The 26,118-nt window shown below is 42.4% G+C and overlaps 2 protein-coding genes across 13 annotated transcripts in view; one reads left to right on the top strand and one right to left on the bottom strand.

The window, feature by feature from the left end:
• Positions 1–21,242, top strand: part of VWA2 (von Willebrand factor A domain containing 2) — a 55,899-nt gene extending 34,657 nt beyond the window's left edge. For 5 of the 8 annotated variants that reach the window (XM_035132526.3, XM_088670554.1, XM_088670557.1 and 2 more), the window contains exon 15: positions 1,135–4,275. In XM_035132526.3, coding sequence (XP_034988417.3) covers positions 1,135–1,262 — 128 coding nt within the window. In that variant the 3' untranslated portion in view covers positions 1,263–4,275. Of the gene's footprint in view, positions 1–1,134; positions 4,276–4,344; positions 4,413–12,597; positions 12,666–21,179 lie in introns of those variants that run through there. The other 3 variants (XR_015950227.1, XR_015950226.1, XR_004693638.3) reach the window with 3 other exon arrangements.
• AFAP1L2 (actin filament associated protein 1 like 2) overlaps positions 3,602–26,118 on the bottom strand; it is a 75,025-nt gene continuing 52,508 nt past the window's right edge. For 2 of the 5 annotated variants that reach the window (XM_035132524.3, XM_088670552.1), the window contains exons 5-19: positions 22,811–22,901; positions 18,186–18,391; positions 16,041–16,220; positions 14,655–14,744; positions 13,440–13,524; positions 12,795–12,899; positions 12,459–12,670; positions 10,802–10,947; positions 9,952–10,066; positions 9,459–9,698; positions 8,868–9,036; positions 8,536–8,697; positions 8,129–8,322; positions 7,049–7,171; positions 3,602–6,893 (exon numbers count right to left, since the gene is read on the bottom strand). In XM_035132524.3, coding sequence (XP_034988415.3) covers positions 6,867–6,893; positions 7,049–7,171; positions 8,129–8,322; positions 8,536–8,697; positions 8,868–9,036; positions 9,459–9,698; positions 9,952–10,066; positions 10,802–10,947; positions 12,459–12,670; positions 12,795–12,899; positions 13,440–13,524; positions 14,655–14,744; positions 16,041–16,220; positions 18,186–18,391; positions 22,811–22,901 — 2,145 coding nt within the window. In that variant the 3' untranslated portion in view covers positions 3,602–6,866. Of the gene's footprint in view, positions 6,894–7,048; positions 7,172–8,128; positions 8,323–8,535; positions 8,701–8,867; positions 9,037–9,458; positions 9,699–9,951; positions 10,067–10,801; positions 10,948–12,458; positions 12,671–12,794; positions 12,900–13,439; positions 13,525–14,654; positions 14,745–16,040; positions 16,221–18,185; positions 18,392–21,146; positions 21,231–22,810; positions 22,902–26,118 lie in introns of all 5 variants that reach the window. The other 3 variants (XM_035132523.3, XM_088670553.1, XM_035132525.3) reach the window with 2 other exon arrangements.

Genomic DNA, 26,118 nt, shown 5'->3' with positions numbered 1-26,118 from the left:
AGTGGCCAAAAGGCATTTAGGCCTCCTCCCTCATTTAGATTTATTGTCCCCATCTGAAATGAATGATCCCTGAAGAATGTAGTTGCTCTGTACCTTTGCCCCAAATAAAGTCAATTCGTTTCCATTTAGATCACATTCCTAAAAGTATGCTGAAAAAGGGAGGGTGGGGAAATTAAATAAGCTTCATAGCATCAAATTTTACGGTTGACTGGTAAATGTACTTTTGGCTTGTTCTCTTCACAAATACTAATCTTAAATGACTCATTGCAATCTTCTTAAACCCATATATTTCTTGGGTTTAATTGGCACACTCTTTCACTAAGATCTTGTTGGATCTCATTCCAAAAGAGTAAGCTTATTACAGCAAAAGCAGAACCACCTAGCATGCAGTGCGCACAGTATTTGTTTTGCTGAACAAGAGGCGCTCTGCATGTGCAATGCCTCTTTTCTGCATTGACCTATTTGGAAGGATCAGAAAGCATAGGAGGAGGCCCACAATTGTCTTCCTATGAGGTTGGCTCTTTGAGCGTGTGCTTGTTGCTGCACAGATGACACCAGCCTCACAAAGCAGATTGCATCCACCAGTCAAGGTACTTCTGGCATCCTTTAGGATGCTTGAGACCAAATACCAAAAGAGAAGAATGCTCACATATTTGCTTGCACCCCCACATATCTTCATCTGCAAAACACCATCGTTTTCTGGGATTCCTTTTTGATCTCATAACTTACCCCTTGCAATATTCCCTGTGTTGTCTTACTAAATTGCCAGAAGCATGGTAAATGGAACTCGATTGCTAAAGAAACCTTAATAATCAGTAGTGCAAGCAAGAGCCATCCTCATTGGGAAATATACTTGTGAAGTCTTCGGGTGTTGGGAGTAGCCATAATATGGATAGTCTTAATGATGAAAGAGTTAACTGATATATAGCTGAAGTTGACCTTTTCAGTCCCTGCTAGGTTGTCAATGGACTAAGTGAAGCAACTTCACTACACACCTACAGACTCATTTGTAGGCCTCATTTCAATATGTTGGAAAAATGAAAAGGCTTCATTTAAAATTCAAGTTTCATTATTGTATGTAGGAAAACCATATTTGACTGTTTGGGAAACAATCATTCTTTATTTTTAATATAGGAATTCAGAGGGGTGACACGTCACAGATGCATCCAGCAATGGTCCGAGCTCCACAAAACCGACATGGCTGGCGACAGCTGTATCGATCTCGCCAGCATTCCAAAAGGCAAATTCGAGAGACTCACTGACTATCTTCAGCTACTGAAAACATTGTACGAAAGAACTGAAACACAGTCAACGTTTGCAAGCAATAATGCTGTTCCCCAAAGCACAAGACTTTTGCACAGAATCACTTCCTGGTATGCCAAATGAGGTGACCGATATCTAGTTGCTTTGATATTAATTATTACTGCTGTACTTTCACCATTTAAGGTCAGCATCTCTTCTATATGTTGAGTTCCATAGCTCCGAAGATTTTGGTTTCTGTACTGGATTGGATATTCTTGGGAAAGTTGGTACAATTTCAAAGTTCAGATCAAACCAGCAAAATGACTAAGGTTTGATTTATATTGTTGAAACATGCCTGAATTTCCCTAACCATTGATAAGTTCCAGGCATGTAGTGTTTACTTGGTTTTGGTTTCCATGGGAAGGAGGTTACTAGAGGCTTATGCCTTCTTTTAATTATTTGAATTTATTTACAAATATGCAGGTTAAAAAAAAGTGATAGCTTTAAGTTTAAGCCTTTAACTCTTATAGCCAAAATCCACTGCTCCCCATTGGATTGCACAGTGGATCTCCCCACTGGATCTCCCCAGTGAAGCCCCCTCCAAAGGCACTTGCCTTCTGTGTCTGACATCCCAACTCAGAATGCAGTCCACTCACAGCTAAATTGCCGTCTGCCCCTGCAATTAATTTTTGTAATCAATTTTCAAGCTTCCCCATCCACTGGCTGTAAGAATCCTTTTGCAATAAATTCTATCAGTTTGACTATGCAATGTGCAACAATGTAGAAGGCAAAGAGGCACCACCTCATCACTTTATTAGGAATGGCTTCCTTAGCAGAATGCGACCTGTGCTTGCAAAAGCAATCTGTTGGCTAGCTCTGGGTATTGGTTGTACGTCACTTCTGTGTTGTCCTCTGTATGTTTTTTGTGGGGTTTTTTGCTTTCTGCATCTTCTGTCTGGGGGGAGAAAACTTGTTAAATTGGGCCTGACAAGCATTTTTGCAGTTCCAAAGCGCCACACCAGCAGCTCACCTGTTGCAATATTTAATAAGCGTTTGACTTTCTGCACCAGCTTCATGCCATTCCGTCGTGCAGTAACATAATGTGAAAAATAACTTGTTGGGAAAATGCTGATGTGTAATAACAGGAATTGGGTACAAGGTTAAGGTGGGTATAAAGCTGTTTTGAACTGTTGAGTCTATTGGACTGAGGATTTATTTTTATTTTTGGTAATAACACCAAATCCATACCAGTTTTCTATTTATCTCACTGAAGCAGTGCTCTTAGTTTTGCTGGTTGCAGCCCTGTCACATTTTATCTGTGTTAAGGATATGAACATGTAAAGTTTCTGAAGTAACCTGAAGGTGGTTTTTCGTTCTCTAGTGCAGGGGTATTTTCAGTTCTTGGAATGTATTTTTGTTTATCTGCAGATATTGGGACAGCTGAACAGAGGGAATATAGACACAGCTGAGCTATTCAAACAAGGTATGAAGACAAGTTTCACCACTTTGCTCCTAGTGCCCCTGTATACGCCACTTCCTGCACTGGTGTTGTTATTATACCTTTTTTAAAAAAAGTTTATGCAGTATGAGTAGACCCACTAAAATCCATTTATTTCATTGGCTCTCCTATTGAGGCAGATAGGAAAGTCAAAATGGTTGAGAAGAAAGAGTATAAATTTCAGGGTGCCAAGATTGCATCCATCATTAGCAAACCTATCTAAAAATATGAAACAGTAGGCACCCAAAAATATTTAGAACAAGGTGAAAATCTGAGGCAGCATCTGCATCCAGTTTTGCCCATCTTGGAAGTCGTAAGACATTCCAGCACTCAGCCTTTACTTGCAACAGTTCCTTTTTCCCAGCATGTACAGCATCCAACACTGATTGCAAGTAGGCTTGATGTGTGTTCATAGCCGCAAATAGACACTAAAGTTTGCTTCTCTGCTGGAGTTTTGTAATCAGAAGTGTTTGTGCAATTTTCTCTTAACCCAAGGTCTCCAGTAGGCTGCTCCCTCCCTGGGCTGCTTAATGAAGCCTTCAGTGCAAGCTGGATGGGAAGTGTTTTTTATTAGGGAAGATAAGACTGGTCTTGCTACACAAAACAGCAGCAGTTTCTACTTACTTTGCATTCTAAGAGCCCCCCCCCCCCCAAACAAAAGGGCGTTATTCTGCTCTCCTTTTTGAACTCCTAGAGAATATTTATTTGCATCAAAGAGAGTTTTGGATTATGTTAATATACCCTCCTTGCCCACACAGCAAAGAGGTTTGGCTGTATCTGGGCCTGCAAAGTTAAAAGTTATAGACACTGCTTGGTTTTCTCTCTCATTTTTTGTAATGATTTTTACACGCACGCTTAAAATATAGCCAACCTTTTTCTTTATTTAAAAAAAGTTTTCTAAAATAGCAACGGATTGAAAAAGACACATGTACAACAAATAGAAAGTATTTTTAGCTAGGAACACAGTAACAACTTCATTCTATGGTTAGTTAAATGAATGCTTTGGGTCTGAAACTGCCTGCCTTACATATTGAATTTCTGTGTCCCTGACCCCCCACCACTATCAGCTATAGTGTTGAGGTGGAGGAGACACAGCACTGTGTGTCAGGAAGAGATCTGTGGACCTCTGGCACCTTCCCCATTGATGCTTCCAGTTTGTCAGGGCATCTGAGGACCAAAACTTTATTGGCCCCTCTGCCTCTTTCCCTGCCCTTATTCCCCCATCTTAACTTGCACCAGCACCGAGAGACAAATGCAGTACAGACGCCACAGGACATGTACAATGGCAGTGATAGTGCACACACTGGCACAATTAATTCCTAGGGTCAATGTCGACCCATTACTTCAAGAACTGTGGATGCTCTTTGTAAGACAAATGATGGCAATACCTGTTGCTTTCAGAATGGTGGCACACATGATGTAGCTCTTTCAGACAGGCCTGTAACCTGTGCAATGTTGCTGGATAGTGGATATGCTTATACTGTGGTTTTAAAAAGCCTGTTTTTTTAAAAAAAATACACGGTGATTACATTACACAGTTGGCTTTTTAGCTTAAATGATATATTGTCTGCAAACTTAAAAAACTGTTCTCCCTTGATATGAAGAAACCCTCTGGAGATTGTTTCCCCCTCAAAAGAAGAAAGGAGAAACTCTCAAAAGAAGGGAGAAAATGTACACTCAGATCTAGGGGTTTGTACCCTTCTTGTGAGTTTCTGGCTTTCCAATTGATGCCCTGCTCCCCAATGATCCAGCCAGCATTAAGTACTTCTAAGACTACAATCCTATGCATGCTGACCAGGTACAAGTCAATGGGGTATATACTAAGAAAGTAAATGTGGTTAAACAGCAAATTCTTATTGTCAGGGTATCTGCCTAGGTACATACTTGACTCGATGAAATCAAGGAAACTTGGAGCTAAAGGGGTGGGGGGGGGAGAGAGATGGTTTACAAATGGCAGAGGGCTGGTGTGGGATGAAAAATCCTGTGTGAATATTCCTTTCCACCCCACCACCTATTTCTGGAGCGATAAGAGAACTCCCAGTGAAATAGTAGAGCAGAAATCACTCGATGCGTAGAAGTCACAGCAGTTAATTAAATCAAAGTACACCAATTGCTCTACACTGCCCTATGTTATCAGTATTTCTCCAGGGGCAAATATTGTTTCTACTGCTGAGGGGGGGGGAAGCTGCTTTGCCATAATAAACTTGGTAGTTTGGGGAAAGATGTTGGGAGAGCCTGCAGCGACTGGCCAGCAGGAGTGCACATTTATTGCACAAGAAAATGTTCATCTGAAAAGGCCCTTGGATGGCAAGACTACTGAGCTCAAGCACCTGTGGTCTTTACAGCATTTAGTACTGTGTTAACACAAACAATTTAATAAAAATTTCTTTCCTTTGTATACAGCTAGCTTTGAAAAATTATTCATATTCAAAGTTAAAATTCAGGACCCTGACATTTTTGGCACAGAGCCCACACCTAACTCTGCCACATATACATAATTTAATCTCCTTGGGTTTGGGGAACACAGCTCATTCAAGTTCTACCTTGGTCTAATTATACTTTTGTTTACAGAAAATAGAATGATAAGAATATGTTCAAGGGTAAAGGGGTGGAATTCCCCACTCTTCCAAATGTTTGGGTGATTAAATTCACCATACTTGGGTAAACAAATTCTCTTTCGTTTTTTGTGCACTTAACTTCCATCCAGTATGCCAACTATTGTGCAGAATATAATAATGTGGCATCTGTTCCTACACACTACTATTACATGTGTATTATTAACCTGAAGCATTCCAGAGTCACTAAAGTGCATTCAAATCACCCCACATTTTGGAAGCTAGGACAGAAGGTTCCACCCCTTTATTCCTCAAATGACATATGCAGCGACTTAAGAATTACGTTAAATGTCTTTCTGGCCCCCAGTCCACAAAGACTTAACTTCCCATCCATGCACAGCCTCTAATCTATAGCATTTAGTGTAGATCCTTAGTCATAATCAGATATCTCTGCTACTGATGCCCACTGGAAAGCCCTTCTTAATCATAGGAGTTGTCTGTCGGTATTGGAATGTCTAGTCACCTATGAACCCTGTGCATTGCTCTTGTGCCAACAACTGATAAAGTTCTCCTCAGTGCTATTTTTCTAGAAAAAGTGATGCTGGAACTCACCAAGAACACCTCCCTTGTTCTCTTGGAATGGCACCCACCTGAGAGGTGCTGGAACTGAGTTCCAGCTGAAAAAAGCCCAGGCTCTCCTTGTACAAGCATTAAACATTGAAAATTAAGAAGCTGTAGCAGTGGTTGTCACCCACTGGGACTAGTTGGATGGGAGGCCAACAGTAGGTGGCGCCAGAGCCAATGAAAGACATAGCCAACTAATTTTAAGTTGTGTCCCCATCCTCCTGAGTTCTACAAGGCCAGAACTGAGGCTAAGGAGGAGAACGTTCACAGCCAGTAAGTAAGAAGGCAGGCAGGTGAGAACTGGCTACCCCATTTGCCCTAACAAATGAGCCTCCACTGAACTGTACTCGTTTTTTGGTCAGGATTTTTTGTGGAAAGTCAGGCTGCATTGTGTTCAACAATAATAATACATTTTAGCTGTGTCTCTTGGTCTCCCTGGCCAAAATTTTCCCCATTGGTTGCAACAGCTCTTCTCCAACAGAAAAGTCTGACACAGATCCTTGGATTTACTTAACCAGCTTTCAAGATTTTAGCTGAGGAAACTGAATTTACCTTCGCGATCCCCAGGCCCTGGTGTATCAAAAGAACATTAAACAGGTCTGGCAAGAATTCAGCCCTTGCTGTTCTATTGCTAACAACAAATCCTGGATTGGACAACAGTAAAACACCAAAGTAGAAATACACAAAGGCATCATTATGTACATTGGCCGGGTTAGAAACAAGGTTTCCACTTGGGTTAACTCTCTCAGCTGCACAGCACTCCTCTGCTAAAAAAGGAGAAAATTCCTTAGTCTGATGAAGGCCATGTTGGGTTCTGACCCTGGTCCACCCATTATTTCTTGGTGTACAGCTGGCCATGTTTTACCTCATTCTCTACTTGCAAGAGAATCCTGTAGTCCACGAATGGCCATGTCTAATATTGAGTCCATTATTGGTGCTAGGATTTCCTAACTAGCACCTTTCTTCTCCCATTCCTGCAAAACAAAAATGGAATAAAAGGCCCCACTTGAGGGCTTATCTTTATATATTTCTTTCCAAAACCCCAATAGTTTTAAATATGCCATGGGGCCATGGGCAAAATTACTATTGCCATAACAAGCACTGCAGGCATTCTTGCTACATGTCTTACCTTAGCTTTCTGTAGAACTGTTCCTTTCCCTGTGACCATGACAGATAAAGGCCGGTTTTTTAGTGCCATTGCTGAATTGACAGGCGAGTTTTCTGTGCCATTCATAGGGTTGGCAACCTTCATCTGTGTTTAAGGGGGAAAGATAATAGCTGTGGTCATACACAACTGTCTAAAATAGTTCATCAGGCACAGGTCCAAGAGCCCTTCATGCCAAACATTAAAGATCTCATATTCCATCATCACAAAGCATCAGCAATAAAAGTGCTTATTAGATCTACCTCTGGGCGCTATTTATTGACTTTATGCTTTTGGTTTTAATTATGTTGCTTTATCTGTTGTTACCAGGAATGGCCAATGAGGTGCTATATTTATAAGCCACCCTCCCAACTCCAGCACTGCTGCGTACCAGGACAAGGTGGCGCAGAGCAGTGCCAAGGTCAGAGCTCCATGAGGTGCTCTGGCAAAGGCAATTGGCACACCCACTAAGGGGAACCCACACAGCCCTGATTGCGCTGACCATTGGCTCCACCCAAAGACTGTCCCAGGATGTGACAGGGACACGAGTGGCAAGAGAGGGGCTCGGCAGCCGCTCCCGATGGCAATGCATAAAACTCATAGCTGTGTGACAGTCTGTAAGTCTAGGTGTATTCCTCAAACCGAACAACGTTCCTCATACGTGCTGTAATTGGATCTATGGCTCCGTGACAATATGGGGTATCATGACAGAGGTATCAGACAACAAAAAAACTGCACCCCACATGCTATTTAGGCCTAGCTGTTGGGAGAGACAGGCATCCATATTGCTATTGCTATTGCCAGCCTCCAAGGGTGGTCATGGACAATTTTGGCTAGGGAAATAGTGTGGGAGAAAAGCATTAAGTCCCCCCTTCCTCAGTGCTGCTATTTTGATCCCCCTGCCCACCCACCAAATTGCCTTTTGAGCTTTACTAAAGACATCAGAAATGCAATCATGGATCTTCTGCATCATGCATAGTTTGAACCAGCTGCTGGCTTCAGCTGCTGGGCTTTGTTGAAAAGGACCCTGCTAATGATGCCGATTATAAACAGCCCACTACGTACTTTATGGCTTGCGTTCTCTAGGTGTGTGGTGTCCACCGCGGTGCCAAGTGTAACAGGCCCAGATTCCGCTTTCCGGAGATTCTCCTTCACCTCCATGAGGCTCAGCTCCAAGTCCACGCGCTGATCTTCTTTCCTTTTGCACTCCTCCTCTATTTCCTTCAGTTTTTTCTCCATTGTGGGCAAAAGGCTCTTGTCTGCCAAGGGAAGAAGCACATGCAAGTGGAAATCTAGCAGCAGATGGGCAGGGTGCACCCTTCCCCATTCTCAGATGAGGGTGGCTGCTGAACTAGCCCTCTCCCAGGCTTTTCAGAGCAGATTACATGTCAATGGAGCACATGAGACCAAAACAATATGCCCCGTTCCTCTGATCTCCAAAATTGAAGTGGAAATGAGAGGCATTTGTTTACCTGTGCAGCTTATCAGCATCTCTTTCAGCTCCCTTCTGTCTTTCCGTAGCTGTGCCAGCTGAGAGCGGATTTCTTCTTTTTCCCTCTCCAAGCGATCTCTTTCTTCTGAGTATCGCTTCACTTCAGCCTCAGTCCTGTTCTTGCCAAGTTTGGTTTCTACAGCTGCTACAAATAAGAGATGAAGAAATTAGGCTCAGGTACAGAGACTGGATTTCCAAGAACACTTCCCTTAAAACCAGCAGATAAATTCACTGGCACCATGTTTTCAACATGGGCTAGAAAGCTAATGATAGCAGACACTGCCTCTACCATGAGTCTCTGTCATGAAGCACCTGAATTCACCGCCTTGGAGCGTTCCATTTTCTCTTTGGATGCAATCATAATTGTTGTGATGTCCTTAATCTCAGGGCCACTCTGAGGAAAGGCGATTTGCTGCTGTTGTGCCTGAATTTTGATGGTGGTTGTTCGTGGTGGGAGCGGCTCATCAATGTATTGAGTCCTCTGTTAGGGAAGTCGGATGAGAGAGAATGTTTTAGAAGTTAAGCGACACAAGGCTAGCAGAAGCTGGCTGTCCATTTAAGATCCCAGCAGGCTGCTCAATGCTAAATTTTGTCTAGTTATAGAATAAATGATAAAAATTATATGCCACCAATCTGATTGCGCTGTCCCACCTACTTTGTCCCACCTACGTTGGGCAGTTTCCAACAAAGTAAAACATCAAACAGTAAAACATCAAACATTAAAAACTTCCCTAGATCTGGTCTGACTGGCAGTGCCTCTCCAGGAATTCAGCCATGGGTCTTTCACAACACCTGAGGCTTTTAACTAGAGATGGTGGGGATTGAACCTGTGGTCATTTGCATGTGATGCTCTGCCACTGAGCTACCCCTTCTTGATATCTCGGATTTGTTTTTGAGCATTACCGGGTCTGGAATCTCCAGCGATCTTCTACTCAAATCTGCTTCTTTATGCAACAGGGAGGAGTCTCTCTCTGAGTCCGTTGAGCTCTTACTGGAAGCTCTTTGCAACGATGGAGAAACGGATGGGGAAAACTGGTCCTGCTGCTTGGTAGTAGAATGAAGGAAGGATTTGACTGGTGTGAGGTCTAGATAGACTCTGTCCTGATCCCCCTCATCTTTGCCTTCATTTGGGGGCACTTCCTCCTGTCAAAGATAAAAAGCATCTTCTTAGAAGAGCGCCCGAGAAATGCCACTCTCTTTAGAACAAGAGAGGCAAGCATTAAATTCTTTAAACAATACCTACAGTTAAAGAACAGTACAGACCTGAAACAAGGCAAATTGCAGACCCTTTGCAATTGGGATCACTTGTATCAATATAAACTGCAGGCAATGGAAAACAAAAGGGTCCCCCAGCAACATAAGCTCTAATCGCAACACAACAAAACCAAACCCTCACCATTGCTGTTGCCTCTGGAACATCTACATCATCATAGAGCTCCTCTAGTCCCTCCTTCCCCTTTGGCAAGTTGTCAATGTAAGTGTTCGGCTCAGAGTACTTCCTCTGCATTAAGCTGGAAAAGATAGAAGCAGATGTGCTATCAAAAGAGGTAAAAGCTACACGAGACGATGATGTGATATTAGTCTGTACTCCCATAAAACTTCCTAATATGCCAGTTACTTTGGGTAGTAGTCAACTAACATTTACTCAGATCAAATCCCATTAATTTCAATGGGTCTGCTATGAGTAAAAGTTAGTTGATTGCCATCCACTGAATGTTGCAAGGCACCTGTTGCTCCTGCCTACTATCTTGTCTCCAGCACCCACAGGTCTGCAATGTGAAGAAGCCACTAACCACAGTGAAACCTCCCCTTTTGTTAGGGACTGAATATGTTAAAACGCCTGGAATATACTCATTCTCTAACACAGGACAAGGCATAGGTTTCATCGACCCATAAGCAATATTGTGTGTGTGCTGCATGTCTTAAACATTCAGCTAGGAGTTCAAAGAAAAATAGAGATTTGCTAGACTGCACACAATTGCCACATCAGAAAATAAGGAGAGCTAGTCACCATCAATGCAATATTTCACAACAAGTAGATGAGTAGATACTTCATTTGAATGCAAACATGGTGGGTATTTACATTTCAGAACCCTTTCCTGCTTCTTTTCGCTAGCAATTGTAACCCCATCAAAATTGTTCATTGCATACTTTTCAGATAAAAGCTACTTGTTTGGTAGGGACTACTTGAAATCATCCATCAGAAGACAGGTCAGAATGTCAAATATGCTACCGCAGAAACTTACAGTAATGAGTTCTTTGCTGCACTGACGATGCAGGAGACCCTGTCAGCATCCACATAATCATAGGTCAGCTCTTCAGGGTCTGTTTTTGAGCCAGATTCTGATAAAAGGAGACCAAGCCAGTGGCCCATTTCGTCACAAGACTTGGCCTGTTAAACAACCAAAGGGGAAAAAACAATCATTAAGCATACAGGCCAAACTTACTACAGGAAGCCTAAGTTGCTTTCATCAGAATAAGCAGAAATAATGGGAAGAAAAATCAATTTAGGATGTGCCACCCTGGGCTCCTTGAGGAGCAGGAGAGAAATGTGAGTAAATAAATAAAATTCTATGCATCATAATATCTAAAAACATCTTCAACTGCCTTAAAAAATTGTTTGTGTATGTTTATGCATATATGCACACACACACACACACACATGTAGATATATAGAGATACAGATATAGATATATGAATAAAAAATTATAAACACACAGCCAGAAGAGGGCACCAGTTTACCTTCCTAAAGTTCCTCTACCAAATTGTCTCAGAAGCAATTATGATTAAAACTTTCATCGTGAATGGTGAAAGCACCCTGCAATCACCCTGAAAGACCTACGAAAAATTATTTATAACCTCCAGCTGGCCTTAACTAAAATGCTGAGTCTAACATGTACCTTAGCTTCACAAATGAAGATAATCTGAGTAACTTTTTGAAGCCTTCCTTATTTTGTTCCATCAACCTCAGCAATACATCTTAAGTGCTAAACAAAACAACATCCAGAGCCTCTGGCAGTCGCTGGCAAGTGAGCCTGTTGTTGGTAGCAAGTATTCCTCCCACTACAAAATGCAGGAAATGTGTCACATTTCCCTTCTCCCACTCTAATGGTGCTGATGTCAGAGAATCTAAGATTAGAGGTAAACAGAGAAGGAAAAGAACTCTGGTCCAAGCCAAGTGAAAGTTACGGATAGGAGTGGCTTGCTCTTTTCCCCCCAAGGCAGCTTGTCGGCTGAGGTGACTGGAGGTAGCTCCAAGGAAGCTACGCTGCGTGTGTTTTTCTTCCCCAGTCTTAAACTTATCTTTCTTTTTCATTGGTGAAAACCTATCAACCCATACTGAATCCAGCTGGCTGCTTATTTCAGAAAACATTTCAGGTGTACAATATTCCAATTAGTGGGGTGGGTGTGTCAGTATTCCCTTACTATTCTGACTGGGTGGAAAAGCAGGACAGACGTCTATTCATTTAATAAAAATAAGCTGTTTAACATCTTTTTGCATGACATTTTGTTCAGACTGGCTGCATTCAGGTGTCACACTGAACCATGGTTTATGACAACATGTACAAGTACAAGCAGGCTGCAGTGAGCCTTGGTTTAGCATGACATGTGAGGTGGGTTATAATGCTGTAAGGAGAAGTGTTGGATGAAGTCTACAAGCAATTTTCATGTGGTTTTTTTTTAAATACCGGTAGAAGTGAAAAAAATCAATACATTTACTTATTGGGAGCAGGAAGGTCTCCCTGTTATATTTCCACACTACTCAATAAAATCAGCTTCAGGAATGTGGCAGATTACCCCAAACAGGCTACAATTGTGTGCACTATAGCAAGTTGCAATGAGTAGCTGTATTGCTCATAAACAAATTTCACTCCTACTTCTAGAGAAAGTGGCAACCCGTACCTCTAACATGGCCCGCTCCTCTCCATTATGCAGGATACGGAATGAGTAGAGATGATCAGGAGTTGGGTCTGGGATAATTTCACAGCCCGTCAGGTTGAGAGGCTGCTGAGCAGTTTTATTTCTGTTCTTGTCCTGGTAGAAATGGAGCTGCCCATCTTTCACATGACACCACCGAGATCTCCACTGGCTGTTCACGAGGACATTCAGGTACGCTGCAAAGAAGGAGATGCTCCCTTAGTGACATCTAGGTCACCCTCTACGCTGGTCTTTCCTGCTAGTCGCAGAGACCCAAATGAAATGTAAATGTTTCACAAGGCTTCATTTTGGGTTCCTTACTACACGTATCCAAAGACCTTTCCGGACTGTCCAGCGTGGCAGATTTCTTCCTCCCAAGGTTCATCAGGTTGCTCAGCTTTAAACCAGACGTACCCTTCTTCTTAACTAAAAATAAATAAATAAGAAGGAATAAACAAGCCATGTACAAAACTGTACTTCTGAATATCTAATGCAGTGGCCAGGAGACATATTGCACAATTTGCATCTGATGTTTGTGTGCAGAATCTCGCTTGGTGCAATTTAAGAAGAGACTCATATAAGCGGCAGCATTAATAATGTACACTTACATGGCCCACATCAGTTATGAATAAATGTGTTACTTTAATGAGCCAGGCATTAACTCCCTTCAACTACTGGTGGAAACAAAAAAGGGGCAGAGTAATGTTCTCATATCAGTCCCTGGAGATTCCTGGCTCTCCATGAATAGAGGTACCAACGCAGCCGGCTATTAAGCTACAACCATATAGTATGTCGTTTATGGATGGGACAAATGGGGGCCATTCATATGTCAGGTGTAGGGGGCCTCTAGAAAATTCAGTAACAACCAGGCAACCGGCAAGCTCAGCTTGACTTATTAGAGGCAAGTGCACTATTCCATCTTCTTTTCACTCGACAACCACATTATCTTTTTTGAACTGCTATTACCGTCTTTGGTTTCTGTCAGTTCTGTGTGACCATCAGTGCTGCTTCCACTTTCTGATGCCACTGAGAATCTCTCAGACGTCTCCACCTGCAGACAAGAAGCAGGGATGAGATCCACAGCACCAGTGATAGAGCAGCAGCATAGTAATGGCTGAAATGCTGCTCTCTCTGATGAGAAAACCCCCTTTGCATTCTTGAAAATTAGGGGTTGCCTAAATAATGTCAGAAACTAGGGATGCTACAAAAGAAAACATGAATGTAGGCACATATCCATAGCTGAGGGAACGGAGACTCATTCACAAACTAAAATTATTCCACGGGGACAACATTTGGCCCATAAAGATGGATGCTATAGAGGCTCCTCTAGCTCTAGGGAGAACCCCTTTGTTTTTGCTGCATGTAGTTGCTCTGGTTGGACGCAGTCTTCCTTACTTATAATGGCTCCTGGTGTTTTCTTTCAAGCTTTTTGAAATAAATTCAGGCAACCATATTTGTGCCAACTCAAAAAATAAAATTATGCACAAGGGTTTTATTTTCTGTCCTCATTGCCATATGCTGTGAAGCTTTCTAGCTGTGAATGTTTCTTTGTGGTTTACATTCGTATATATAGCACCTGCCTCAGTTGTACATCATCAGCACATGTTCATTTACATTGGGGCAGGTTGTGAGAAACAGATGAGCCATTGGCCTGTTCCAGCAGGCTCTTCTTATATCACAATTTCCCCACTCCTAATTTATCTGGATCAGGCCCAGTGCTTAATGACTTTAATGACTTGCGCTCAGTAAATCATTAGAGCTTGAAACTCTGGAACAGTCAGTCTACAAAGAAGTTCTCGTTTCACTTGATGCTTTGGGGATATCTAAAATTCTAGCCTTGTTTAAGTAATACTTTCATTTGGATTTGGCCAGGATTAAGTCTATAAGCTTCCTAGAAATAGATTTATGCTTGAAAGTAGCTATAAAAGAATTGCTGATGTTAAAAGAATGCAAAAATGGCTCGACACTGAGCCAGTTGTGTTTCAATCAGCAAACAAGAGGTTTGTTGGGTTTTCTTCAAGTGGTTTCAACCACATCCCTGTTTTGATGGTGCAAGTGACTTCCTGTATATTAATCAGAAGTGTTTTTTTAAAAAACAACAACATTAAAATAATTTGATGCAACAGGGGCGGAAATTAAGCTGCTCTTTGAACATCACTTTTGTTAAGAGATAAAACATACCTTGGGATAGCTAAGTCTCTGGGAGTCTGGGACATACTGGTTGCCTTCCCCCTGCCCATCTGGATAGAGACCGCTTGTCTCCTGGATCACCTATGGTGGGAGAGAGAGAAGCTGTGAGCAAGGCCTCATCCTGCGGCCATTTATATCTTTCTGTTCTGCAATATACATTCTGCATTTAGCTGACACGCAGCTCAGTTCATAGAAAGCCTCTCTCGTTAACATGCAGAGAAGCAGAGGTCCCTCAAAAGCTCTGGTTGAGAGAGGAGCCTCAAATGGCCATATAAACCAGGGTGGGAGAACCTCTGGCCCTTCACAGGTTGTTGGATTCCCTGCTCCCATCTGGCCCAGCCAACATAGCCAATGGTCAGGGATGATGGAAGCTGCAGTCCAGCAACATCTGCTGAAGCACAGGTTCCCCATCCTTGGTATAAAGAAGGCACAAAAGTAAATGACACGCATGCCCAGATCAAACACTATTCCAAACAAATTCAGACTGGATTCTTGGCAACTTTTAAAAACCATTTCCTCTCCATGTTACTTTAATAGCAACTTTATCTGCAATATACTAGCGGATGATAATGCTTGAAACGTCCATGCTAGAAAATTCTGCACGGACCCTAGCTGATTTCTGCGGATCAAAGAGCTGTTAGAGTATCAGGCCACTATTCCATCTGAGTGTAATTCAGGTGTAGTAGAGGAAGGACAAAGGGGAGTGAATCGCAGGGACTTTTTCAATGCAGTAAAGATTATATTATCTAGAAATAATGACAGACCCTTCTTGTAAGTGAAGGAGTTGGCAAGTGCGTGAGTTGACAAGGAAGCTTTCGCATTTTACGATTGTAAAATTTGGTAAGCACAGAGGAAGTCCAAGAAAATAATCAAAGGGAAGTCGGGCACTTCTTCTCTTTTCTATAATGGAGTTCCATCTGAGGAAGGAGCTGAGCTCTTACTGAAGAAAGACTCCCTTCATTCCTGCTGGAAAGGGTTGGGTTAGAAAGTTCCCCTTCCCCCTCCTACATGCAAAGGGCAAAAGGGATTTTCTCAGTTGTGCTCAAACGGAAAGTATCCTTCTCAGAATAAAGGCTTCCTTGCACTTGTGGAAGAGCTGCATTTGGATGTAACCTAAAGATGGCAGCAACACTATGACATCCTTTAGACGGGAACCTAGGAAGCTGCCTTGTACCAGGTCAGTCAGACTCTTTGTCCATTGAGTTCAATACTCTCTGCTCTGAACAGCAGCAGCTCTGCAGGGTCTCGAAATCTCAAGTAGTTAAATTCTGGGCCAGATCTTGAATTCTGTGCTAGCGTGGTAGGACTATGGGCGCATTAAACCCACACAGCCTGGGGACAATGGCAGAAGTTGTCAAGAGAGATCGGTCCACTCACCCTGAGCCACTGCTCTGCCTGGTCTTTACTCTGCAAGCCCAGCACAATGACATCTGAGTTCATGGGGATGATCTTCAGCTTATGTTCCTGCTTCCTCACGTTCTTTTCCTTGTGGATGACACTGCACCCCAACAAATTAACATCCAGCTGGGGATTTTGGTCCTTGGAAGACTTGTAGCACTGGGAATAGGAGGAATCAGGTGGTTTAATGGAGAGTAAACGGGAGTCGTTGCCTACTGGTAAAATATGTAAGAAAGGACAGAAACCTTGGCATTGAAATAATAGATTGGAATAGTTCATAGTAGTAAATCCTAAGGTTTCTGAATAGATACATAATTATATATATTTCAGCCTTCACCAACCAGACAATTGCTAGACTCCAGCATAACCAGCAGTGCTGTGTTAGCTGGAGCCTGGCAAAATCTGGAGGATGTCAGGTTGGTGAAGGCTAAGAATATATAAGGAAGAATTTAGAATGGATGGGGACTGCTGAGAAGAAATCTAAGCCATCCATCCAGCACAGAGAGGAAGACTTCTACCCATTTTCATAGTTAATGCCCAGATGTTTCATGTGGGTCAACAAACAGCAGTCAGTAGCAGTGGTACAGAGAAGATTTAAAAAATTAGTGAAGGAATTACTAGGTGAAATTTCCTGAATCCCACGAAACGGGAATAGTGGGGACATTCCCACACTTTAAGACCTGTTATATAGCCATAATACCAACAGCAGAAAGGAAACAGCACTGGGTTTTCCCTTACTTACACTCTGAAACATTCATAGAGTAGGTACTTTCTGCAGTGCAGATGTTAATAGCAGGCATTCGAGGTGGGCACCTGAGCTCCTGGAAATGGCAAACCTATAGTTCCAGCAGATTTTCATACCAGTCAATACACTTCTTCCATCCAGGCACACCTTCACTCACCCATATCCTAAGGCAACCTAAGGCCAGGGAGCCGGATGCGGCCCAATCGCCTTCTCAATCTGGCCAGGAATCAGCGTGTTTTTACATGAGTAGAATGTGTGCTTTTATTTAAAATGCATCTCTGGGGTATTTGTGGGGCATAGGAATTCATTCATTTCCCCCCCCCCCCAAATATAGTCCAGCCCACCGCATGGTCTGAGGGATGGTGGACGTCCCACGGCTGAAAAAGGTTGCTGACCCCTGTCCTAAGGGAATAGTCCAAGGTTGCATCTACTCTGCCCCTTGTGGCAGCTTCCCATTACCTGTTATGAACCTCTCCAACTGGCAGAGCTCCAGGACGCTCCCTCCTGTGTTGTTCCCTTTTTCCAAATGCCTGCCCCTCAGGGGCCGCCAGTCACAGACCATCTCCCACACTGCCGCCAATAATAGCGACTTGATCACGTTAACACTGAATCAGCAGCAACAATGGTGATGGTGAATATTGATCCTAGTCTTTGATGTTAGTGCTTTGGGAGCATGGGAGCAATGCAAATATAACAAACTAAGCAACTAGCACCATGCGTGTGAGACAAGTCTTAATTCATCAATTGAAAGTAAATAGGGGAGCAGACAGTACAACCTAAAGTCATGTCCTGCTTGTGGGCTTCCCATAAGGATCTGGGATTTTGAATAAGATAGACCAGGGGTCCCCAGACTTTCTGCGCGGCGGGCCGGTGCCCGCCGCGCCGACCGCGCGGTGGGCCGGAGGGCAGGGGAGTGCGCGCGCAGCAGGCCGGAGGGCGGGGGAGTGCGCGCCCGTGCGCATGCGCACACGCACACGGGCGGGGGAAAAATCGCCAAAAATCGCTTGTGCGCATGCGTATGGGCCTCCCCCGACCCGGAAGTGCACCAGAAATGACCTCTTCCGGGTCGGGAGAGGCCCATACGCATGCGCACAAAGGATTTTCGGCGATTTTTTGCCGATTTTTTAGATCGTCGCTGCGCCGCGCGCCGTGAGAGCGGGCGGCGGCAGCGGGCGGCGGGAGTCGTCGCGGGCCGGATTGGAAGGCCGATTGGGCCGCATCCGGCCCGGGGGCCGTAGTTTGGGGACCCCTGAGATAGACCTTTGGTCTTACCCAGCAGGGTTCTTCTTGGGCTTTGAGGAACATCTAGATAGAGCTCTTAGGAATTGCTCTGGCTTTGAGAAAAGGTATATTAGACACCCTGTTCCCCGCTTGCTTACCAACAATCTGTTGTCCTTAATGACGCAGAGCTGCTTGGCCCACTGGCCCAGCCATTTTTTTCTCCAAAGAAAAGCACAGATCCGGGCATCTTTCATGAGTTCAATGGAAGCTTCAGGGGAAGGCCATTGGTGAGGGGCTGACTTGCCTTTGCTGCTCTCTTCTTCATCATAGGATTCATAGGAGCTGCTGACTGCTTCCCCATCATCTGCATCCATGGGGGTAAAAAAAACCACACACATCATTATAAGCACTTCCAGGTGACAAAGTGATGTGTTTCTTCCATGTTCCATTAGGCAAGCTGGAGAACAATTGCAGCATGCACGAAAGAGACACAAAAGTAAAAGGCAAGGAGGTCTAAAGGCCTGCAAAGTTTAAACAATAAGACCTGCTCCATTGAAAAGGCCATTTTCCTTCATCTTCTGTCTGTCTCCCACACACTAAGATTAGCATATACAAGCCAGAATCAGATCTCAAACAAGCCATCCAGAGCCAGCCCCAAACACTTTGCTGCCTGGGGTAGAAGGCACAAGATGGTGCCTTCCTGCCATTCCATGAACAGACAGTTGAACTTTTCTTCACTAGGGTGGATTGGATAGCATCCTATATGCCCTGGAGAACAGCAGGTTAGTCTGAGGGTGCAGGACAGGCCTTGTGGCACACACAGCTCTGTACTCCAAAGATGGGAACAGCCAAGGGACGGCTCCCCATGGCTCCCCAGCATCTGCCACCTGAGGCAGCTGCTTCACTTTGCCTAATGGGAGGGCTGGCCCTGCAGTAGTCATATCAAATGATGCAGGAATCATATAAAATTTTGATTTGAATATGTGAAGCTGCAATGATTGACCTTCTCCTGAAAAGTGAAATGCTTGAATGGTATTCCCAGGAAAAGGTTAAATGCATTGGATGGAATGTATATTTACAAATGTAAATGTAAATATTTGTACATTCTGCACATTTTGCTGGGAATATTTTGCCTGGCTAATTAATAAAAGCCAAGCAGTAGTGCTGCAAGGTAATCTCACAATCATACAAATTGTTTGAGGTTGCAAGGATGTGGGCCACCAAAGACTTTCATTTCACAACTTTGGTAAAGACACACCCAGCTCAGTCTCCTACTACAGACACATTCCTCAAGTGCTATCAAATGTTTTCTATAGGTTTTATACACCCAGCTGAAAAAGCATAGGACTGTGGAGGGTGTGCAAGCTGTTATCTGCCAAATATAGTTGCTGTTCCCTAAATATCAGGCAGATTACAGCTTGCAGCAACAGTCTGAAAAACAGGTCCAAAATTCATACGTATGCTCACTCCAGTCAGCATATGGAGAAGGACCAATGAGCAGAACCACGCCAAAAGAAACTTAATTTGAAATTTAATTTAAACAACTGACAAATGGCAAAAAATGTAAATATTTGTTTAAAAGAGTGGAAACAAAATAAATAGCAAATTAAAAATGATATAGAAGTTATAAAGCTGTAAATTATATAAAATTGAGTACACAAATGTAGCTGAAACAGCTACAATGAGGCTACTCAGCAGAAGTTATATAAAGCTGTTTGCATAAGCTGCTTAAGGCATCTAAATCTAGCGCCCTCTCTCCTATCCAGCAAATAAGAAAGTTTCAGTACATTATAAAGGCATTCCAAAGCACTATAGGGGAAGTTATATGAGATATAGGATATTCCACAGTATTGAAATAACCTGATCACAGAATGGAAACGATTCATAATATAAAGGCACAGAGAACAGAGCAGTTTCTAAGATCCCTGCAGATCATTGACAAATCCCAGACTTCTCTCCATCTCCCCAAAGCACCATGTCTTCAGCACTCAGGAGAAATGTGATTAGGACAAGGGAAAGGAAACAATATTGGCCAAAAGAAGATCAGATTAGAAAGCAGAGAGACTTTGAGTGAGAAACATCAAAAAGGTACCCCAAAATAGAAATGTATTAAAGTAGTAAGATGTTCCATTCCCAATTAGGTCAAAAATCTGTGTTGTTCCAGCACAGGCTTGAATGGGTCACAGAGGTAATTATCTGTTTCCCCCCCCCCTTGTTTTTTAACTGGAATATGGAGTAACCTGAATTTTCTCATTCAGGTGATGCTATCAGAGAACTAGCAACTGAGTCACCTATCTCCAAAGCAAGATACAGGGCTCGTTGCTGTGTTTAATCTCATTCGTATGGTAGGAAGAATGATCCATGTAATCAAGGATGCTTAGCCAGCATCTTTTGTGCTCTGGCCTAGGCACAAGATAATCACGGCTTCCTGAAACCAAACTTTGGCTCATTCAATATGTGGATCTGCTCCTTCTGTACCAGAATCCAGAAATAAATTCCAAAAAAGAACCTAATTAACACATTTCAATCCCCTTTTCTTTCTCTGCAGTAAACTGTTTACATCATTGTAAAACAGTGATCTGTCTGTATGTCTGTCTGTTTTTGTGTCCCTGTATTCAGCATTTAATTCTGGTGGGCTGGGGTGTCTCATCAGCCTATAGCTCCAGCAGCATTCCACTCGCTTCATTTTTTTTATTAAAAAAAAACGGTCGCATTGGTTCTCTAAATTAATACCACTCATTGCATCCCTGGCTTCTGTGATGCTTATTACCAAGCAAGAATATTTTTCTGCTTATGTCCTGCCCTGAAGCCCACCGAAGTTGAAGTGCACAGAAATGACAAGCGCATTTTGGGATAAGACTTCTGCTTCCACAGGTAAGGTTGGCTATCAACATCAACAATTCTGTAGATGCCTACTGAGAGATCATGCCTGGGCTAAGAGATCGCAAAAGAATAGACAGCAACTTCCCAATCCTTTATCACCCCTTGCCACACATATGCATTTAGGATGAGAATGTGATCATGCGGTGATCCTTTAATCATGTATCAATAGTGAAAGACCATCTTTGTTCATATGACAAGTCAATGCATGAGTGGTAAGTTTTGAAAACATGCCATACCCATAGTTATCGTGGCATATATTACTCCCTCAGCAACCTGCAACCCTGGTCTGGATCCAGTAGCTGCAAGCCTACCGTAAAGACCTGCACAAGCACACATAGAAGAGAAAGAGAGAGAGATAGAGGAAGAAAGAAAGAGACCTGCAAATGAACCTCACTGATCATTGAATTCTTTTAGAAGGAGAAAGCATAATTTATATGATGAACTATGGAATAATTTGAAACAGTCTGCTAAAACTTTAGAACTGTCTCTTTTGCCAAAAACTATGGTGGTAAGCACCATAAATAAAAACACTTGCAAATTCAGTTTGAACATTTCAGTGTTCAGCCTTTGTGGTACCACTCAGTTCCATATTATTATTATTTTTAAATTATAAACTACTCAATTATTTTACAGTTCATGACAATGCAAAAGGTAGTAAATACCAGTTGCTGGAAACCACAGAAGGGGAGAGGGCTCTACAATATGCAGTCAACAAGGAAACAAAGGGCCCATACTGAGGAAGATGGAAGTCTTAACGTGTGGGAGAACTTTATTTTATATGTAACAGTGTCTTTGTATTTGATATGATTTGTCTTTTCTTTTGTTCTTTTTGTGGTGAATGGATTCAATAGTTAAAATCAATAAAGATTAAATTGCACAAAAAAAGGAAGGGAGATTGCTCTTGCGAAGGGTTTCCCAGAGGCATTGGGGGTGGCCACTATGAGGGCAGACTAGATGGGCCATTGGCCTGCTCCAGCAAACTCTTCTTATATATGGGCCACCACTGCATTGTTGCACTGATGTAGAAATGCTCTTCATTTACTCCAGGGATGTCATAAATGGTTCCTTATTACATCACATACCACAGTTGGAATTCACTATTATTCCACACATATTATAAGAGCGTTATGTGCATGAGGAGATTCTGTGTCTGAAATGAATAAGCACAGAATCTGGTACTGTAATGGTCACAGCCTAAGCATATCCGGGTTTACTCCAAAATAAAACCCACTAGTTTCAAGAGATATGCCTAGGATTGCAGTGTGAGAACCTCAACCATCCTCTTACGTCCTCTTTGGTGTGGTAACTTATGATAAATCATGATGTCCATCCTAGGTGCTATAGAGCAGTGTTTCTCAACCAGTGTGCCTCCAGATGTTTTGGGACTACAACTACCATCATCCCTAGCTAGCAAGACCAGTGGTCAGGAATGATGGGAGTTGTAGTCCCAAAACATCTGGAGGCACACTGGTTGAGAAACACTGCTATAGAGTAATGTACATGCCAATAAAAAGGGGCGGAAGGAAAGCTGGCCAAATAAATTCAGTCTGCTCTTCCAGAGACTGGAGCCTTGCACCTTCTCTAGAACATGCTTGTTCATATCAGCAACAGAAAGCAAGACGGTTGCTATTCACTTTTAGAAAGACACATTCAGTCAGTAAACCTTATTCAGCCATACTCAACATCTTCACTTGTCAGCAATCTCTTAAACATCTTTGGATACAAGAATACCCCTTTAAATTCTCTGGTATTAAATTGGCAATGTGACAAACACTAAGCATATAGATTATAGATCACATTTCCAGTATTTGTATCTGAGTGTTTTATTTATTTATTTTCCAACGCAGATGCATTGCCTATTTCTAGAAGTAATGAAATACTTGGGAGCACACCTACGTACCAATCAGTGAGACACCAAAGGGCTCAGCTTCTTCATAGTATCCTTCTGGAGACTCAGTTTTGGATCCTGAAAGTTGCTTTGCTTCTGAAATCTGTGGAATGCAAACAATATCTAGAAAATGTGTAGCTAAAGACCCAGAGTTCTGAAATAAATTGTCATGATGGTATCTGTAATTCAGAATAAGGAAGAATTCTTTTATAGTGGTAAGACACTGAAAAACCTCTGACATAAGAACAGATACTGAATTATCAGAAGGACCTGTCAGTTTAAGATGAGGTTTAAAATGAGAGCAAGGTTCAAATTCCACAAAGCTACTGCTGAGGCCTCTGATTTCTGCAAAGGCACCCCACATGATTCTAGTCCTCTGTGTGTGTGTGTGACATCCATGGTTATATGGTGTGCCGAAGGAATATGTGGTGCAGGGTGTGCATGCATGGTTATGGTGTGTGTGGTTGTGGGTTGTGCTGGGCAGTCCCCAGAACAGTTTCTCGGGTTCCCCAAGGTGCCCACAAGCCCCCAAAAGTTTGGCAATCCAAGGTCTACCATAATCACTGCTTCACACTGTCACGTTCCACAGCTAGCGAAATAGACACTTCTCATAGCATCCTCTAAATGGCTTCCATTAAAAATACTGTATTATACTGGCAAAATCCCTGCTTCAAAATTTAATCTGTTTGTGTACCATATTATTTTGCCTATAGTTAAGAAATGCCTTGCTGAATCAGACCAAACATTATTAAATTGTTGTGGCCCTCTTAAGTTTTGCTGAAACCACAATAAGCCACACCTAAGGAAACCAAGCTGAGACCTAACCATGGAACACTAAATGGATAGCATACAGTAAGTAGGCAGAATAGAGCCATCCCTTATTTCTTATTTAAAGCTGATCTTATAACTGGAGAATTTTATTTGAGTTTTCCCTTTGCAAGAGTAATTTCGATGATGGTGGTGATGGGAGTCAAGTTTAGAAATACACCAGACATTTTCAAAGCCAGTATAAGTGAAAAAGGAAATAGATAAATAATATTGGAGTTAACCGACACTTTCAAAAGATTCTAAGCACTGGAAAGTCCCTGGATGGCTGCCAAATCTATGCTAATGTGCAGCCCAAAGCTGAGGGAAGAAATCAAGAGACAAAATACTTTGGAAAGCATCCAAAAGGAGAAGCTAAAAGTCAATATTCTCAGGATAAACTGCCTAGAGAGGGAAACTGCCATGAACTTTTTAGGGGTCCCAACTCCAGGTTCCTGAATGCACCACATTTTCTGCTCCTCCACAGGAAGAGTTGTGTATGTGCTCCTACCTAGACAAGTTGTGTAAGAATTGCACTAGCATTGCCAATTTACTGTGCATATTCCTTTCGAAACAGGCAGCTGGAGAGTAAGGACCCCAGAACCTTGCATGTGCCACCCTGCCTACAGCTGCAGCTTCGTCTAGCCTGCAAGGCTAGGTTATTACCCATCCCTAGTTACCACCAGGAACAAAGGTGTAAATGGCAGCTTTTCTGTGGCATGTAATTGCTAGTAGCGATAATATAAATACTATGAATTTGGTGCAGATGGAATTTGTCCTCACATCTACAGAGAGAACCATGACTGATGATATGACGAGTATGTATTTGAGGGCATCCATCAGCATCTTCTAGTGATCTGTCCTTTTCCCAGTCCGTGATGGCTTCATAGCATGAGATAGATGCACTTTACTTTGGAAGAAAATCCCCACTTAAAGAATATCTGATGCTTTTGAAACAGAGTTCACTACACTTGGTTCCACCAGTGTTGGGACAGCTTTTAATATTTTAAATCTTAAATGATTCAAACCATTCTTCGCCAGTGAATCTCATTTGTTGCTGACGTTTCATCTTACAACACCATTTCAAAGATGATGCAGCTCAAGATAACCACAAGATTCTCCAAGTAGACAAACACACACACCTCTTCCAATTGCCAGCAGATAGAAGTATATAGTGAACCTGCTCATTTGAGTATACAGAATGGCAGATACAGTGGTACCTCACAAGACGAATGCCCTGCAAGACAAATTTTTCGCAAGACAAATTCGTTTTGTGAAAAATTCATCTTGCAAATCGCGGTTTCCCATAGGAATGCATTGAAATTTAATTAATGCGTTCCTATGGGAAACCGCGATTTGCAAGACAAATTTTTCGCAAAACGAATTGACTTGTGGAACAAATTAAATTCATCTTGCAAGGCACCACTGTAGATGATTCGATATAACCACAACACTCTCGAGTAACTTGTCTCCATTGGTCCCTTGGCAAAATATCTACTCACCTTTGCAAAATGGTAAAATGGGAAGTAATACCCAATAGCATAAAGGTCAGCTCTCTCTCTCTTTGGCAATAATGGTAAACATTTTGGAACCTGGTTAAAGATTTAAGTCCTTAAAATCCAAACTGGAAAATAAAGTCAATTTCTCGATGGGGGCCAGGTGGGAAACATGTCCCTGAGTTGCAGCTATTGCATGCAGGCACTGAAACCAAGCAACATCATACTTTGTAGAAAGATTAAAACATCAAGTTCTGCCTATGCTTATGAAATAAACTGCAGTATTTTCCTATACAGCAAAATGAAGTTTTGGATGAGGGGAGAAGTGACTACAGGGCATTGTTTCTTTCTAACAATGGACTAGGTGGTGTGATAGATGCATCTGGCCATGCAGCCTTTTCCAACCTGGTGCCCTTTGGATGTTTGAGATTACAACTCCCACCAGACCCAGTCAGCACAACTGTGCTCATGGGAATTGTAATCCAACCTATGGGGAAGACTGCTTTAATGAGTTAAAAGTGTCATTCATTTTTTTCTTCCCACAGAAGGTTGCATCCAATGTGAGTTCTATTCAGAGCTGAACCACTGAAGTTAATAGACTTGAATTAGAAATGTCTATTCATTTCAGGGTTGTTAAACTACAGTTTCCTGTTGTGTCTGAACTGCAAAACTGGTTTAATCCTACTACAAACCAGGCTCTGATTCTGGGTTGACATTTTGGTCTGTAGTCTGACATTAAACTACATCATCATGCAATTTTTGAAGATGAAGCGAGACAAATGGAGGAAACCGTATTGCAGGCATGTTGACATGTGTGTGCGTGAGTTGCCGGTGCCCATAGTGCTGTAAGTGCTCTATAAATATTTAATAAATATTGATGTAACATTTGAGAGAGAAAAGGCATCTCTAGGATTTTTTCAGACCTCTTTCTCTTACATTACAACTCACTCCAAAGGGTACGAAATTCTATCCCAGAAGATGAATGGTACTTGCATTATTGTTATGCAGAGTAAGTTGAAA

The sequence above is a fragment of the Zootoca vivipara genome, chromosome 5, assembly GCF_965207765.1.
Source record: "Zootoca vivipara chromosome 5, rZooViv2.hap1.1, whole genome shotgun sequence".
Taxonomy (NCBI): domain Eukaryota; kingdom Metazoa; phylum Chordata; class Lepidosauria; order Squamata; family Lacertidae; genus Zootoca; species Zootoca vivipara.
The sequence above is the reverse complement of the archived record's forward strand: the minus strand, read 5'-3'. Positions and strand labels throughout refer to the sequence as shown.